Here is a 15597-nt window from a genome sequence, read left to right on the forward strand (position 1 = left end):
GTGGCACAGTGGTTAAGAATCCGCCTGCCAATGCAGGAGACACGGGTTCGAGCCCTGGTCTGGGAAGATCCCATGTGCCACGGAGCAACTAAGCCCGTGCGCCACGGCTACTGAGCCTGAGCTCTAGAGCCCATGAGCCACAACTACTGAAGCCCGTGCGCCACAACTACTGAAGCCCGCGCTCCTAGAGCCCGTGCTCCGCAACAAGAGAAGCCACCGCAATGAGAAGTCTGCACACCACTATGAAGAGTAGCCCCCGCTCACCGCAAATAGAGAAAGCCCGCAAGCAGCAACAAAGACCCAACACAGCCAAAAATAAATAAACAAACAAGTAAACAAACGAACAAATAAATAAATAAATTTATTTTAAAAAATAGAATTGAGAATATCTTCCATTTACTAAAGTTTTTCTGAGTTTACCTGATACCTTAGTACCCATAGGAAGAGGACTTTCTCAATTAAAATCTAGTCTACAAAGAAGAGTTGGTGGAAAATATCAACAGATTTAAATTTATCATCACAGAATGCAACTTTGAGTAAGACTGCAAGCGATTTTATGACAAAACAAAGAATAATAAGACCATATTGAAAAAAAGAGCATTCTTCAGAAAAATATCAGTGACATGGCCATAGAACAATATAATAAACGAATTCGTTGGGCCATAAACAATGTTTATGCATTAGTTTATGCATTAGTTTAATTATCTTATCAACTTGTTTAGCTCTCAAAAGCATCCCAGTTTGAATGATGACCATACCCATGAGAAGACTTTGACATGGTGGCCACCCCTCCTCCTCCCTGAAGCCTATTCTTGGCTTCTGAGTTCCACGGTTTCCTTCTTCCCTTCTGGCCACTCTTCAGGAAGTCCTCCTCATTTCCTAGACCTCTAAACCATGGACTGCACAGCTCTCAACCCTTTGCTACTTTTTGTTTACACTCTCTTCCTGGTCTTAACCACCATCTGTCTATAAATAACTTTCCAATGGACCTTTCCCCAGAACTCCAAGATCACATCCAGAGCCAGCTGGATATTCCACTTGAAGGTATGGAAAACATCCCCCCAGCTCCACTCGCAGTGATGTCTTCCCTAGCAAAGCCCACTTCACATGCATGTGTAACAAACAATACAGAGAGAACTGTGTACCCTTTACTCCATTCCCCGCAATGGTAACATCTTACAAACTCATGGTGCACCATCACAACCAAGATATTGACCTTGATAGAGTCAAGAAACAGAAGATCCTCCTGTTGCCCTTTTATAGCCACACCCACTTCCTTTCCACCTCAGTGCCTCCTGACGTTTTCATTTCTCTGGGATAAGTGTCTGCAGTGCAATCGCTGGGTTGTATGGCTGTTGCACTCTTAGTTTTGAAAAGAAATTGTCACACTGTTTTCCAGAGTGGCTGGGCAGGTTTGCATTCCCATCAGCAATGTATCCAGGTTATCTGCATCCTCACTGACATTTGGTGTTGTTACTATTTTTTATTTTAGCCATTCTCCTATGTGTGTAATGGTATCTCTTTATGGTTTTAATTTTCATTTCCCTAATGACTAATGATGGTAAACATTTTTTCATGTGTTTATATGCCATCTGTATAGCCTCTTGGGTGAAATGTCTCTTCATCACATATTTGGCCTATTTTCTAATTGGGTTGTTTGTTGTTTTACTGTTGAGTTTTGAGAGTTCTTTATGTTTTGGATACCAGTCTTTTGTAGGCCATTTTCTCCCAATCTCTGGTTTGTATTTTCATACTCTTAACAGAGTTCTTCACAGAGCAAAAGTTTTAAGTTGTAATGGAGTCCAATTTATCAATTTTTCCTTTTATGGATCATGCTTTTGGTGTCAAATCTAAGATTTCTTTGCCTAGCCCTACACTGCAAAGATTTTATCTATTTAAAGTTTTATAGTTTTAGATTTTTACATTTAAGTCTGTGATCCATTTTGAGATAATTTTTGCAGAAGATGTGAGACAGATTAAGTTTTTTTTTTTTAAACCTATGAATGTTCAATTACTCCAACACCATTTGTTGAAAAAGCTATCTTTCCTCCATTGGGTTGCTTTTGCATCTTTGTCAAAAATCAGTTGGACATATTTGTATGGGTCTATTTCTGGGTTCTCTATTCTGTTCCATTGATCTATATGTCTATCCCTCCACCAATATAATACAGTCTTAATTACTGTAGCTATATTACAAGTCTTGAATCAGGCAGACTGATATCTCTCACTTTATTATTCTTTTTCAAAATTGTTTTAGCTATTTCCTTTAGCTAGTTCCTTTGCCCTTCCATATATATTTTAGAATAATCTTCTGTATATCTACAAAAAATCTTGGCTCATCGCCGCGGGGCGCGCCCCGCGCTGCTGCCTGGGGTCGGGCGAGAGCGACCCCAGGGCCCGTTCGCCTGCCGCAGTTCGCCCAAGACTCGGGGGCCGAGAGGAAGCGCTCGAGCCCGGAGTTCTCCCTGGAGTTCGCCCCGCGCCGCCTGGAGGACGCATCTGCCCGGCCCGGCGACCGCCGCTCGCGCCCACCGCCCCGGAGCCGCTGAAGGACGTCCCCCTGGGCCTGGCCCCGCCCGGCCGCGGCCGCGCTCGCCTGGCGCTCCTCTCGGGACATTACATTTACTACCATTACGGCTGCGACGGCGTGGACGACCCGGGCTCCGGCCGCGTCTACCGCACTCTGCAAACGCTGTGCTCGTGGCCAGAGGGCCGGCCGGCGGGCGTACTCGAACGGGCTGCAGTGCAGGCGGCCCTGGGGGACATGGGCGACAAGCCCCCCGGGCTCCGGGGCTCTCGGGGATGGATCGGCTGTGTAGAGGCCAGCCTCTGCCTTGACCACTTCGGGGGGCCTCCAAGGGCGCCCATGTCACGTGCCCCGTGGAGCAGGGCTTCAGGGGGAACTGGAGAGGCTCTATTCCCACTTGGCAGGGGCCGGGGGGACTGTAATGGTTGGAGGGGATGCGGATGCCCAGTCAAAGGCGTTGCTGGGCCCAGGCACGGAAGCCTACGTCCTGGTATTGGACCCTCACTGCTGGGGTGATCCGAAAAACCCCAGTGAACTACAGGCTGCTGGGTGGGTGGGCTGGCAAGAGGTAAGCTCAGCCTTTGACTCCAACTCCTTCTACAACCTGTGCTTGACCAGCTGTAACTCGGAAAAGCAGCTGCCCCCCCTGGACTGAGGCTAAGGACCCAGAACTGAGCCGGCTCTAGCGCTGTACCCGTTGAGCTACCCCATCTCAAAGGCAGAGGCTGCCTGATGTCAGACCCCCAGGAAGTCCCAGCAGAGCCTGGGATCTTTGGTGTCAATAAAGTGGCAAGGCCCAGCGCCACCCCCCCCATCCGCCCCCAAAAAAATCTTGCTTGGGCTTTGATAGACACTGCATTAAACCTGCATATCAATTTGGGGAGAATTGACATCTTTATTCTGTTGATTCTTCCAAACTATTTCACAGTGCGTCTCTTTCTCTATTTAAATCTTTTAAAATTTAAAATTTAATTTAATAAAATTTAATTTTATCAGTGTTTTGTTGTTTTCTGCATACAAATCCTGTACAAATTTTGTTAGATATACATCTATGTATTTTTGAGTGATTGTATATGGTATTGTATTTTAAATTTCGCTAACCTTGTGTCCATTGTTAGCATATACAAATAAATTGATTTCTGTATATTCACCTGTATCTTGTGACCTTGCTGAATTCACTTATTGTTCTAGGAAGTTGTTATTGTTGTTTTTGGTAAATGCGTTGGGATTTTCTATGTAGACAATCAGGCCAACTGCAAGTAAGGACAGTTTTATTTCTTCCTTTCCAATCTGAATGTCTTTTATTTCCTTTTTTCCTTTCCTCATTGCTCCGGCTAGAACTCCCAGCAATATGTTGAATGAAAATAGTGAGAGGGAACATCCTGGCCTTGTTCCCATTCTTGGGGGAAAAGCACTCAGTCTTGACCATTAAGTATAAAGTTAGCTCTTGGGTTTTTGTAGAAACTCCCTATCAAGTTGAGGAAGTTCCCCTCTGTGCTCATTTTTCTGTGACTTTTGATCATGAATGGCAGTTGATTTTTTTTTTAAGATATAATTCACATACTATAAAATTCCCTTTTAAAAAGTATACAATTTAGTGGGTTTTAGTATATTCACAATGTTGTGCAACTATCAACACTAACTCTGGAATATTTTCATCACCCCGAAAAGAAACGCCGTCCCCTTCAGCAGTCACTCTCCCTTTCCTCCTTCTCCCCAGAACCTGGAAACCAGGACCCTGCTTTCTGTCTCTGTGGGTTTGCCTACTGAGGACATTTCATATAAATAAAATCATACAATATGTAGCCCTTGTGTCTCACTTCTTCCACTTAGCATAGTGCCTTCAAGGTTCATCCATGTGGTAGCACACACCAGTACAGTCAGCCCTCTGTGTTCGTGGGTTCTGCATTTGTGGATTCAACCAACCGTGGATCAAAAATATTTGAAAAAATTCCAGAAAGTTCCAAAAAACAAAACTTGAATTGTCTGTGCATGGCAACTATTTAGATAGTGTTTACACGGTATTTATCACTATTTATATAACATTTACATTGTAATAGGTGTTATAAGAATCTAGAGATGATTTAAAGTATATAGGAGGATGTGTATAGGTTATATGCAAATACTATGCCATTTTATATAAGGGACTTGAGCACCCACAGATTTTGGTATCCATGGGGGTCCTGTAACCAGTCCCCCATGGCACTGAGGGGCAAGAGTGTTTCACTCCTTTTTCTGGCTGATTAATATTCCATTGCACTGTGATACCACATTTTGTTGATCCATTCATCAATTGATGAACATGCAGGTTGGTTCCTTTTTTCTCTATTATGAGTGATGCTTCTGTGAACAATCATGTACAAATGTTCAGGTAGACACGTGTTTTCAATTATCTTGGGCATATGCCTAGGAGTGGAATTGCTGGGTTGTATAGAAACTCTATGTTTAGCTCTTTGAGAAACTGTTAAACGGTTTTACAGTAACTGCACCATTTTACATTCCCACCAGCAATGTATAAGAGTCCCAGTTTTTCTGCATCTTCACCAACATTTGTTATTGTCTCTCTTTTAGATTATAGCAATACTGGGGAATGTGAAGTGATATCTCATTATGGCTGTGATTAGCATTCTCCTAAAGGCTAATGATGTTTAGTTTATTTTCATGTGCTTATGGGCCCTTTGTGTATCTTCTTTAGAGAAACGTCTATTCAAATACTTTGCCCATTTAAAAAACTTGGGTTATTTGTCTTTCTTATTATTGAGCTGTAAGAATTCTTTATATATTTTGGGTATTAGACCCTTATCAGATATATGATTTGCAAATATTTTCTCCCATTCTGTGGGTTATCTTTTCACTTTTTTGCCAGTGTCCTTTGAAACAAAAAGTTTTAAATTTTGGTGAAATTCAATGTACCTATTGTTTTCTTTTGTCACTTGTACTTTGGTGTCATATCAAAGAAACTGTTGTCCAATCTAAGCTCACAAAGAAAATCCCTAGGTTTTCCTCTAAGAGTTTTATAGTTTTAGCTCTTACATTTAGGTCTTTGATCCATTTGAGTTAATTTTTGTATAGGATTTGAGGTAGGAGGTCTAACTTCATTCTTTGCTATGGCTATCCAGTCTCAGAAAAGACTATTCTTTGGTCATTAAATTGTTTTGGCACCCTCTTTCAAATAAATTGACTAAATGTTAGGATTTATTTCTAGTCTTTCAATTCTATTCCATTCAACTATGTCAGATCATACATTCCTGATTACTATAGATTTGTAGATAAATATTGAAATTGAAGGCTCTGTTGTCAAGTGCATATATGTTCGTAATTGTTGTCTTGATGAATAGATCCTTTTATCATTACAAAATATCCTTATTCTCTAGTAACAATTTTTGTCTTGAAGTCTGTTCTGTCTGATATTAGTGTAGCCATTCCAGTGCTCTTTTTGTTAGTTTGAACGGTATATCATTTTTCATTCTTTTATTCAACTTACTTGTGTCTTTGAATCTAAAGTGTGCCTCTTGTGGATAGCATCAAATTGGGTCATTTAAAAAATCCATTTTGCTAATCTCGACCTTTCAAGTGGAATGTTTAATCCATTCACATTTAATGTATTATTGATAATGTAGGATTTACATCTGCCATTTTGTTATTTGTTTTCTATATGTCCTATTTTTTTTTGTTCCTCTATTCCTCCATTACTCCCTTCTTTCATATAAAATAGATATTTGCTACTGTACTATTTTAATTCCCTTGTCATTTCTTTCACATATTTTTTGAACTATATTCTTTTTTTTTTTAACATCTTTATTGGAGTATAATTGCTTTACAATGGTGTGTTAGTTTCTGCTTTATAACAAAGTGAATCAGTTATACATATACATATGTTCCCATATCTCTTCCCTCTTGCATCACCCTCCCTTGAACTATATTCTTAAGGGTTGCCCTGAGGATTACAATTAACATCCTAACTTATAAAAATCTAGTTTGGATTAATACCAACTTAATTTCAACTGTTTAGGAAACTTTACTTCTAAATAGCTCCATCTCCTCCTTACCCCCTTTGTGCTATTATTGTCAGGCAAATTACATTTTTAAAAATAAATTTATTTATTTATTTTATTTTATTTATTTTTGGCTGTGTTGGGTCTTCATTGCTGCGTGTGGGCTTCCTCTAGTTGCAGCGAGTGGGGGCTACTCTTCAGTGCAGTGCGCGGGCTTCTCATTACGGTGGCTTCTCTCGTTGTGGAGCACAGGCTCTAGGCACGTGAGCTTTGGTAGTTGTGGCACGCAGGCTCAGTAGTTGTGGTGCACAGGCTTAGTTGCTACGTGGCATGTGGTATCTTCCTGGACCAGGGCTCGAACCCGTGTCCCCTGCATTGGCAGGTGGATTCTTAACCACTGCGCCACCAGGGAAGTGCCTACATTTTAAACGTATTGTATGCTCATTAGTATAGATTTGTAATTGCTGCTTTACACAGTTGTCTTTTAAATAATACAGGAGAAAATAGAGTTACAAACAAAAATACACTTATACTGTCTTTTTTATTTACCTATGCTGGTACCTTTACTGGGGCTCTTTATCTTTCACATGAATTCCAGTTACTGCCTAATGTCCTTTCGTTTTAGTCTGAAGGACCTCTCTTTATTATTTTTTGTAGGGTCGGTCTGCTAGTGATGAATTCTCTCCAGTTTTATTTACCTGGAAATGTCTTAACTTTCCCTACATTTTTGAAAGAGAGTTTTGCTGGGTAAAGAATTCTTCATTGATAGTCTTTTTCTTTCAGCACTTTTTCTTTTTTTTTCTTTCAGCACTTTAAATCTATCTTCCCATTGCCTTCTGGCTCCCATGGTTTCTGACGAGAAACAAGCTGTTAATTTTATTGATGACATCTTATATAGATCACTTTCTTCTCTCTTGCTGCTTTTGAAATTTTCTCTTTGTCTTTGACTTTCAAGAGTGTGATGATGATGTGTCTAGGTGTTTGAGTGTATCCTACTCAGAGTTTGTTGATCTTCTTGGATGTGCAGATTAATGTATGTCATCAAATTTGGGGAAATTTTTTGATTTCTCTGATACCATCCCTGGCAGGGGGTGGGGTGGGGAACCTCATTTTAGCTTGGCAAGGGTGGAAGTCTAGGCCCCCTACTTAGCCTTTGCTGGCATGAGTGGTGACGGGGCCACTGATTTTTCTGCAGCATTTGGCTGGAGTAGAGTGGTTATTGTCTAAGTATTCCATCTTCGTAGGCTATCTCTTTCCTCATTCTTTGGCTTGAGAGGGCAGGCTTTTTGGAGGAGGTTTTTTTTGTATGCCTCTTCCAGGTTGCCAGCTTCTTTGGCTGTAAATCTGAGCTATATGATACAAAAGAATACCCAAGGAACCCACCACTGTGTCATTCCTTGGATCCTGAGCAACCTAGCCAGTCTGCCTTTTTTTCTCCACCTTTTTGAGTCTTTTTTTTTTTTTAGTTGTTTTCAGTTGTGCTTTGCTGAAAGAATAGGGAAGCATGAAACTACTCCATCTTCCCAGAAATGGAAATTGACTATATTTCTTTTTAGAAGGTACTTCATAGCCACCTTATCTTGTTACATTTCTGCTTCCCCCATCCCCATTGTCTGTTCTTTTCACAAATGTTATTCCTTCATTAGTCTCATTGAGCATCCTAAATATGCTTACTTAAAGTTTTTTTTCCAGACTGTTCTATTATTTTAATTTCATCTGGAGTTAATTCATATTATGATTATTGATTCTGGTGGCCATTATTCTTAGCATTAGATGTCTTCATGGGCTTCAGAGTTTTGATTTTTAGGCTCAATTTTGGGTAAAAGGGTATCTTTCACTTTCTTTCCCTCTTTGTGTACTCAACCCCCCTCCATCTTGGGGCCCCTTCTCCCCCTGGTCTAGCAGTTTGGGGTCACTCCATTGATGCCTGGTCTGCAGTACAGAAACATGTTTTATATTGGTGGTTCACAATTCCTGGCCCTCTGGGGTCTACTTGTCAACCAGGGGGCATGAGATTAATGATATTGGATGTTCTCCCTTGTCCTAGGGCCTCACCTTCACAGAAGGTGTTGCCCCATGAAATGGTTGAAGAGATTTTTCAGACTCCTCTTTGACATAGAGGTGAGCACTCTCTCCCCTCATTTCAAATAGGAATCCTGGCTCTGTTTCCAGCCTTGTCTCCTCATTATGCCTTGGGATCCAGAGTCCAGCAAGCCCATGGCTTTGTCCATTCTTAGCAGTTTGTGTTTCTGGACCACAGTGAAGTTTATATTGCTTCTGAGCCCAGCCAGATCCTCTCAACACTTTATTGTATAGTTTATTGTTGTGTGTTTGCAGCAGAGACCAGCACATCACAGCCTGAATCATAGCATTATCTGGATCTGAAGCCAAATTCTCTGTTTTTCTTATTTTAATATTTATTTTCATCTTTATTTAGCTCTATTTTATGCAATGCCACTTTGTATCCTGTTTGAGATAGGTAAAATACAAATAAATTATATATTTCTTCAAGTTTATGTTTCATCATTTCTCAAATCAAGGCGCACCTTATATTAAATGCATCTGAGAATTTAAGATGTATAGTGTCAACCACACCTGGAAATGCAGCAGACACTTCACGCATATGCACAGCATCCAGTAACCTTCGGAGGTGCAATCCAGGCACTGAGGGCAGAAAAACCGGTGGGGTGACTCACAGGAGTGGATTTCTCTGTGTGTTTGAAAAAGTGGGAGGGGTAGAGGGGTACAGGACAATTTCTACATTTGAAATCACCGACCTCAGTCAAGATGAATGCAGCTCCTGCCCCCTCGTGAGGTGGGAGAACTCACAGAAGCAGTTTAAGGAAACATTGTCTCCTTTCTTTCCCCTCTTGCTTTATGTACTAGACATTTTCAGCTGGTCACAAAAGGTGCACTTTTTGTCACACTGGGGTACACACAGTTGTGGGCACAGCTAGACTATCTTTTCCAAGTACTGACACCCTCATGTTCCAATTCCCATTTTATAGAAGCAAAAACTGTAAAGGCATGAGTGAAGCCGACTCTGCCCAGGCCTGCCAGAGGGGTGCAAGTGGCTGCCAGTAGTTCAGCCTCCTTGAAAACGGTGTCCTCGGAAGACTGGCATGGTGGGCGTCTTTTCTCTCCATCCATGCTCCATCCTGGAATTGACCATTTAGAAGTAGCTCAGCAAGGTCAAGTGGGAAAGGCAACCAGATCCTGAGTCAAAAAGCTCATACACTTTGGCCCAGTAATTTCACTCCTGGGCAATTACCCTGGCAAAGCTGGCAGAGGAAGGGGCTGGGATTTATACACAAGTGAGCTTTATAAAACTTCCACATGTAAAATAAGATGGAGCTCTATCAAAAGGGGCATATTAAATAAACTGGGTACATGATTTCATTGGAACATAGGCGGTAATTGAAAACTATGCTTTTGAAATAGCTTTAATGGAAAATGCTCAAATTCAGTGTGCTATTAAGGTTGCAAAACATGTCATAAGGTACAATAATTAATCTTTATTTATTTATTTATTTATTTATGGCCGCGCCACGTAGCTTGTGGAATCTTAATTCCCCCACCAGGGATCCAACCCGTGCCTCCTGCAGTGAAAGCACGGAGTCCTAACCACTGGACCGCCAGGGAATTCCCAATAATTAATATTTTGTAATAGAATATATCATAGAAAAGTGACTGGATGGAACTAGAGAAATATCACTATTTTTTCTCGCAGGTGGAGGGACTCTGAATATAAACTTTTTCAAAAAAGACTTCTCGGATATCAAAATTTTCTACAGTGAATATACACTACATTGAACTTGTATTGAAGTTACAGTATGTAAAGCAAACTTCGTTAAAAAAATTACAACCTATACAAAAAGAGCTTTACTATCAGTCTTAGAATTTAAAAGAAAGGAAAACACCTATCATAATAATAAAATCAGTCATCACTGACTCGCTGCTGAGGACAGGCACAGAGCAGTTGCCCGGGAGGCGGGGCTGGGCGCGCCATTTCCGGGGCGGGCCCTCGGCCGCGCGCGAGCTGGTGGTCTCCATGGCAACCAGCGGGCCCCGCGCGAGGCGAGCCTGGAGCCGCCACCGCCGCCGCGCAGGCCCCGCCCGCACCCCGGCCGCTCAGCCACCCGCCCTCCGCCGCGACCCCGGCCCCGGTCCCAGCTCGGCTTGTGCTCCCGCCAGAGGCTACGCGTGCCTGCCTCCTGCCGCTGCCGCCGCCGCCCCGGCCTGACCTGACCAGGAAGCAGTTCCGGCGGGCCGCCGTCGCCGCCGTGACTCATCTGCCTGCCCGCATTCCCCGATCGGGCCATCTTGGTCGCGGCCGGCGCGGCAGACGGAGCCGCGGAGGAAGCCGCGGAGACCCAGGTACGCGCCCGCCGCCCGCCCCAGGCCCCGGCGCCGCCGCGGGTGCATCGGCCCTTTGTTCTGCCCCAGGTGGGCGCCGGGCCCAGCGCAGGGAGGGGGCCTCGGCGGGGGCGCCCGCTTCGCCGCCCGCTCTTTGCTCCTCCCACGCCGCGTCCCTTACTTTTAACCCCCGTTTCCGCAGTCGAAACCTTTTTTAAACCATGTTTTCATCCTTCAGGGCCCAGAACAAGTCCACCCTCCTGTGCAGCCCGCCATGGCCTTGTGAGGGCGGCGATCAAGGAGCCACATCCGGAGCTGGGGATCCCCAAGTGTCTGCACCCCCTGCCTGGTCTGGCTGTGCTCACCTCTCGGTCCGTCTGCCCTACCTTCTTGTTTGGGCTTCTTAGCCGCGCTGGGTCTTGAACCCTACCCTTTCCTTGATTTCTCTCTGGGTCTACCCAAGTTTAGCATCACAGGTGCTCAGGTTCTGGGATACCCAAACCCCCTTCTCCCGCTTCATCAGTCTCAGCCTTTGGCCGACCTTTGGCCAACATGGTTCAACCCCAGACCGCAAAAGCTGAAACCCCAGCCTCTGCAGCTTCTACCAATGCCCAAATGGATGACGTCATCGACACCCTGACCTCCCTGCGCCTCACTAACTCCGCGCTGAGGCGGGAGGCCTCGACCCTGCGGGCAGAGAAGGCCAACCTCACCAACATGCTGGAGAGCGTGATGGCGGAGCTGACCTTGTTACGCACCCGGGCTCGGATTCCCGGGGCGCTGCAGATCACCCCACCCATCTCGGCCATTACCTCCAATGGGACCCGGCCGATGACAACGCCTCCAACCTCTCTGCCCGAGCCCTTTTCCGGAGACCCTGGCCAGCTGGCGGGGTTCTTGATGCAGATGGACAGATTCATGATCTTCCAGGCCTCGCGCTTCCCCGGAGAGGCCGAGCGAGTGGCGTTCCTCGTGTCCCGGCTGACCGGGGAGGCGGAGAAGTGGGCGATCCCCCACATGCAACCCGACAGCCCCTTGCGAAACAACTATCAGGGATTCCTGGCCGAGTTGCGGAGAACCTACAAGTCTCCGCTGCGGCACGCCCGGCGCGCCCAGATCAGAAAGACTTCGGCCTCGAATCGAGCCGTGCGGGAACGGCAGTCGCTCTGCCGCCAGCTGGCCGCCACGGGCACGGTGCCCTGCCCTGTGCACCCAGCCTCCAACGGGACCAGTCCAGCCCCGGCCCTGCCCACCAGAGCTCGGAACCTTTAGGAATCGGCCACCACCCTGGTCCGTCTGCCGCCACCCAGGTAGCACACGCCCTTTGCTGCGTAGAAGAAATGTCCGTACCACAGCATCGCCCTTGTTTGAAGACATCCCTTCCTGCCTCTCTTGTTCCATAAGGACATCTGTCATTGCTCCTGGGCGCCCTGTGACCCACTTTGCTTCCTGGTATTACGTGCTAGCTTGGGACCTCCACTGCATGTTTCCCTTCTCTCGCTTGCAATTCCAGCTCGTCTAGTGACCACAGCTTTGCTGCTCGGTCACGCTGACCCCGCAACACACTTTGGACCGTTTGGGCTGACCTTTCCCAGCCTGACCAGGTTCACAGACGCTCCTCTTCCACGCTCTGCAGGCCCCACGGCAGCTCCCCACCTGGTTGCCCTGTTCTCAGTAGTGAGCTTGCTGATGACAGAAAGAAGCCCTTTTGGCCAGGCGGGTGGCTTGATGGGGGTACCTGGATAGGAGAGCCTGGCATCCTGCCCGTAGGTGATTGCCAGCCCTGCCAGGGCCCAGTGTAGCAGGCAGGGGCCTCGTCTCTGCTGTCAGCGGCCAAGGGGTCGCAGCTGGGAGTGTGGTTCCAGCATTTCCGGGGGGCCAGCTTCACTCTGCACATGAGTATGCAGTCATTGTGCCCCATTGCTGCCACTGGGAAAGACTGATAATGCGGCCTTAGGGAGGAGTCCCCGGAGGCTGCACCCCCATCAATGCCTGGCTTTAGCTGCCAGTGTTCTGATAGCGCCAGGATTGGGGGGAATCCGGAACTCGCCTGCTAGGAAGGTCGTTGTGACTTGGGATCACTGGGCATTTCCATCAAGCCTCCACAGGCAGCACATACATGTCCATCCCTGCCTGAGACCCCCGGCAGGCTGAGGGTGGGATCTAGAGGCTCACTTTGCTGCCCTGGACCCCCTGTGGGAATCAGCAGTCCCCCCTCCACTTTGCCCCCTGGCACTTGGTGGTGCGCTTGTCTAGCTTGAGACCTGTTCCCTTCTCCCTGCAGGGGACATGTGGCCTTCACCTCAGCCCCTTCAGTCACACACACGGTCTCTAGGTCTCGAAAGCCTCTGTGTAGCGTGTCCTCCCCAGTCCTGGGCTGTCCATCAGATGTCCAGCCTTTGTCCCAGAAAACATGGACTCAGGGCTGGAGACCCAACTCCTCTGGGACGCATCACTGAACCCTTAAGGAGAGAGGGTGTCTGCCTCTGCAGCCCCGGCCAAGGCCTTGCTGGCATTTGCAAAGGAAAAGAGCTGCGGACTGCCTCGGTCCTAACGCGGTGACGGTGCAGAGCTGGTGCCCGTGTTCTGATTCTGAGGGACAAACCTGTGCCTCTTCCTGGTGGGTGGCCTTGTGCTTCCTCACGGGGGACGCCCAGAATCACTTTCTAAATGAGTCTTGGCCAAGCCCTTTGGACTGTGGTGCTCTCGCCATATTTCAATGCCAAATGGACCGCATTTCCATGACCACCCGGGCGGTGGGAGATGGGCTGTCTTACCCTGGGTTCATCTGCCCCTGTTCTGCTGGTCCTGGCCTGACTGCAGGACAGCCTCTGTGCACCCCTGCAGGCCTACGTCTTGGGACCCCCAGAGGTTGGCTCCTAGGGCCCATCCCCTCTTCCTAAGAGTTTCGATGATGCAGGGGAAAGTGCGTACCTGAAGCAACCACCGCCTACAAGGTCAAGGGTGATCAGTGGTTGCTGGGGTTCGTGGACCACTGCTGCCCACTCATCATAAACTCTGTTAGCCCAGTTGCCCTGCTGAACCACTGCCTGAACACAGGCTTCAGGCCCCCCTGGATTCCAGCCAAGGCTGTTCAGGCGGGACCATGGTGCTCATTAAGCGGGAAGCGGGGGAGGGCACACAGTGGGCCACTCTTCTGGGGGGGCGGGCCCTCCGGGGGGGGGTGTGCAGATCACTTGCACTTCCTGCTCTATTCTCTTCTGCCTGCCTGCCAGGTGGCGGTGCCCACAGCTGAAGGGGTACAATGACACCCGGGGAAAAGGAGGCCTGCAGGGGTAACTGACACCTTGAAGGTTTCCACGTGGCCCAGCCCAGCCAGGGTAGGAGACCCAGCACGGGAGCAGGGCAGGAACTGCTCGCCAACCCCTGGCTGTGCCCGAGTGGCGTTAGAAGTCCTACTGTGTCTGCATTCGTGCTGCCTTTCAGCTGCTGCACATAACCAGGCCAGAGCCGCCAGGCAAGGCTGGCCATGCTGCCTGCCTGCACCCGTGACCGGCCCTCTGCATATGGGTCGTCGTGCCCAGCCTGGGCTGCTGCTGCAGCTTCGTCTGGGTTGGTGATTTGGTTGGGTTTTGCCTGTCGGTGCTCACGGTTACGGGCTGGGGACTGGTGCTGTTGGACGTCTGCGACCTTCTTGATCGCTTCCTCAACCTTGGAAACCGGAGTAGATGCGAGGCTTGGGGTTGGACTTGGAAGAAGCCCCACGTTGGGAGCCCCTGGTGGCTCTAGTGGAAGACACCCTAGTCCCCAGCTAGAGAGGATGAGACCCAAGCTCCACGCAGTCCAGAGCGAGAGCAAGTGCCTGGGAGGATCAAGCTGGAGGAGGCAGCGGGGGAGGGGAGCTGCTTTGTACATATTTGGGGTTTATAATTTCTCTAAATTTAAGAGAACAGGTGTTGATTTATTAAAGGGACAGGCAGTTAGTAGTGTTAAACAGTGCATGTGAGGGAAAGTTTTATGTTTTTCATGGTGTTGACATTATTTGGACTATATTGTGTCTGTCTTCTGGTCTCCGTGGTACCCCATCTGGTAAGGAAGCTTCATTGCGTAAGAGGGCATCGTTCGAGATCAGATTTAGAAGAAGGGGTGACCTCTGGCCTACTGTATAGTGTGACCTTGGGATTGACTTAATGTCCTGAAGCATTTCGGTGACTTCTAGGAAAAAGCCAAGACCCATCTCACTGGTCCCAGGTGAGTATATAATGAGGAAGTCATGACACGGAGCCCAAAAGTACCCCATGAGGATGCAGGTAAGACTTTCCTGATGCACGAGCTGCTGTTGTCAAGAGGGACAGAACTACCTGCGGAACCATGATCCTGGCAGTTCGGCCTTTAGGAGGAGGAACAAATGTGGGGAGATCTGGGCAGGTACTTAGGTTACCTTAAGGGAGCAGCCCCGTGACTGTGAACGAGCACACACACCGGGCCCAGCTACCAGGGGTGGAGTTTGGGCGGGAAGAGGGGAGAGATCTTAGCAGCCGTCCCTACCCTCTTGCAACCAGAGCTGTAAGCCTGAGATCCCCTCTGCTCGGAAAACCTTAGGTCAGGGGCTTAGAGATGAAGACACGGATGGGGCTCTGGAGAAGGCAACACAGCACCGATTGTTGGGCCGGCAGCAAAAGCTTGCCCGTGCGGGGAGAGGGCTGGGGTTTAGGATCATTCCACCACCCACCACGTGTGGACAGAGCTGATGACTGG

At 47.5% G+C, this 15597-nt stretch overlaps 1 protein-coding gene and 1 pseudogene across 1 annotated transcript; both read left to right on the forward strand.

Annotated features, from left to right (window-relative positions):
• Positions 1 to 2764: 2764 nt before the first annotated feature.
• On the forward strand, positions 2765 to 3182 carry LOC133101423 (inactive Ufm1-specific protease 1-like; annotated as a pseudogene).
• A 7437-nt stretch (positions 3183 to 10619) lies between these two features.
• Positions 10620 to 14031, forward strand: RTL6 (retrotransposon Gag like 6). The gene is made up of 2 exons (XM_061204833.1): positions 10620 to 10899; positions 11117 to 14031. The coding sequence occupies exon 2, from the start codon at positions 11431 to 11433 to the stop codon at positions 12148 to 12150; it is 720 nt and encodes a 239-aa protein (XP_061060816.1). The 5' UTR covers positions 10620 to 10899; positions 11117 to 11430; the 3' UTR covers positions 12151 to 14031.
• The last annotated feature ends 1566 nt before the right edge of the window (positions 14032 to 15597 follow it).

Source organism: Eubalaena glacialis, chromosome 11, assembly GCF_028564815.1.
Source record: "Eubalaena glacialis isolate mEubGla1 chromosome 11, mEubGla1.1.hap2.+ XY, whole genome shotgun sequence".
NCBI classification, from domain to species: domain Eukaryota; kingdom Metazoa; phylum Chordata; class Mammalia; order Artiodactyla; family Balaenidae; genus Eubalaena; species Eubalaena glacialis.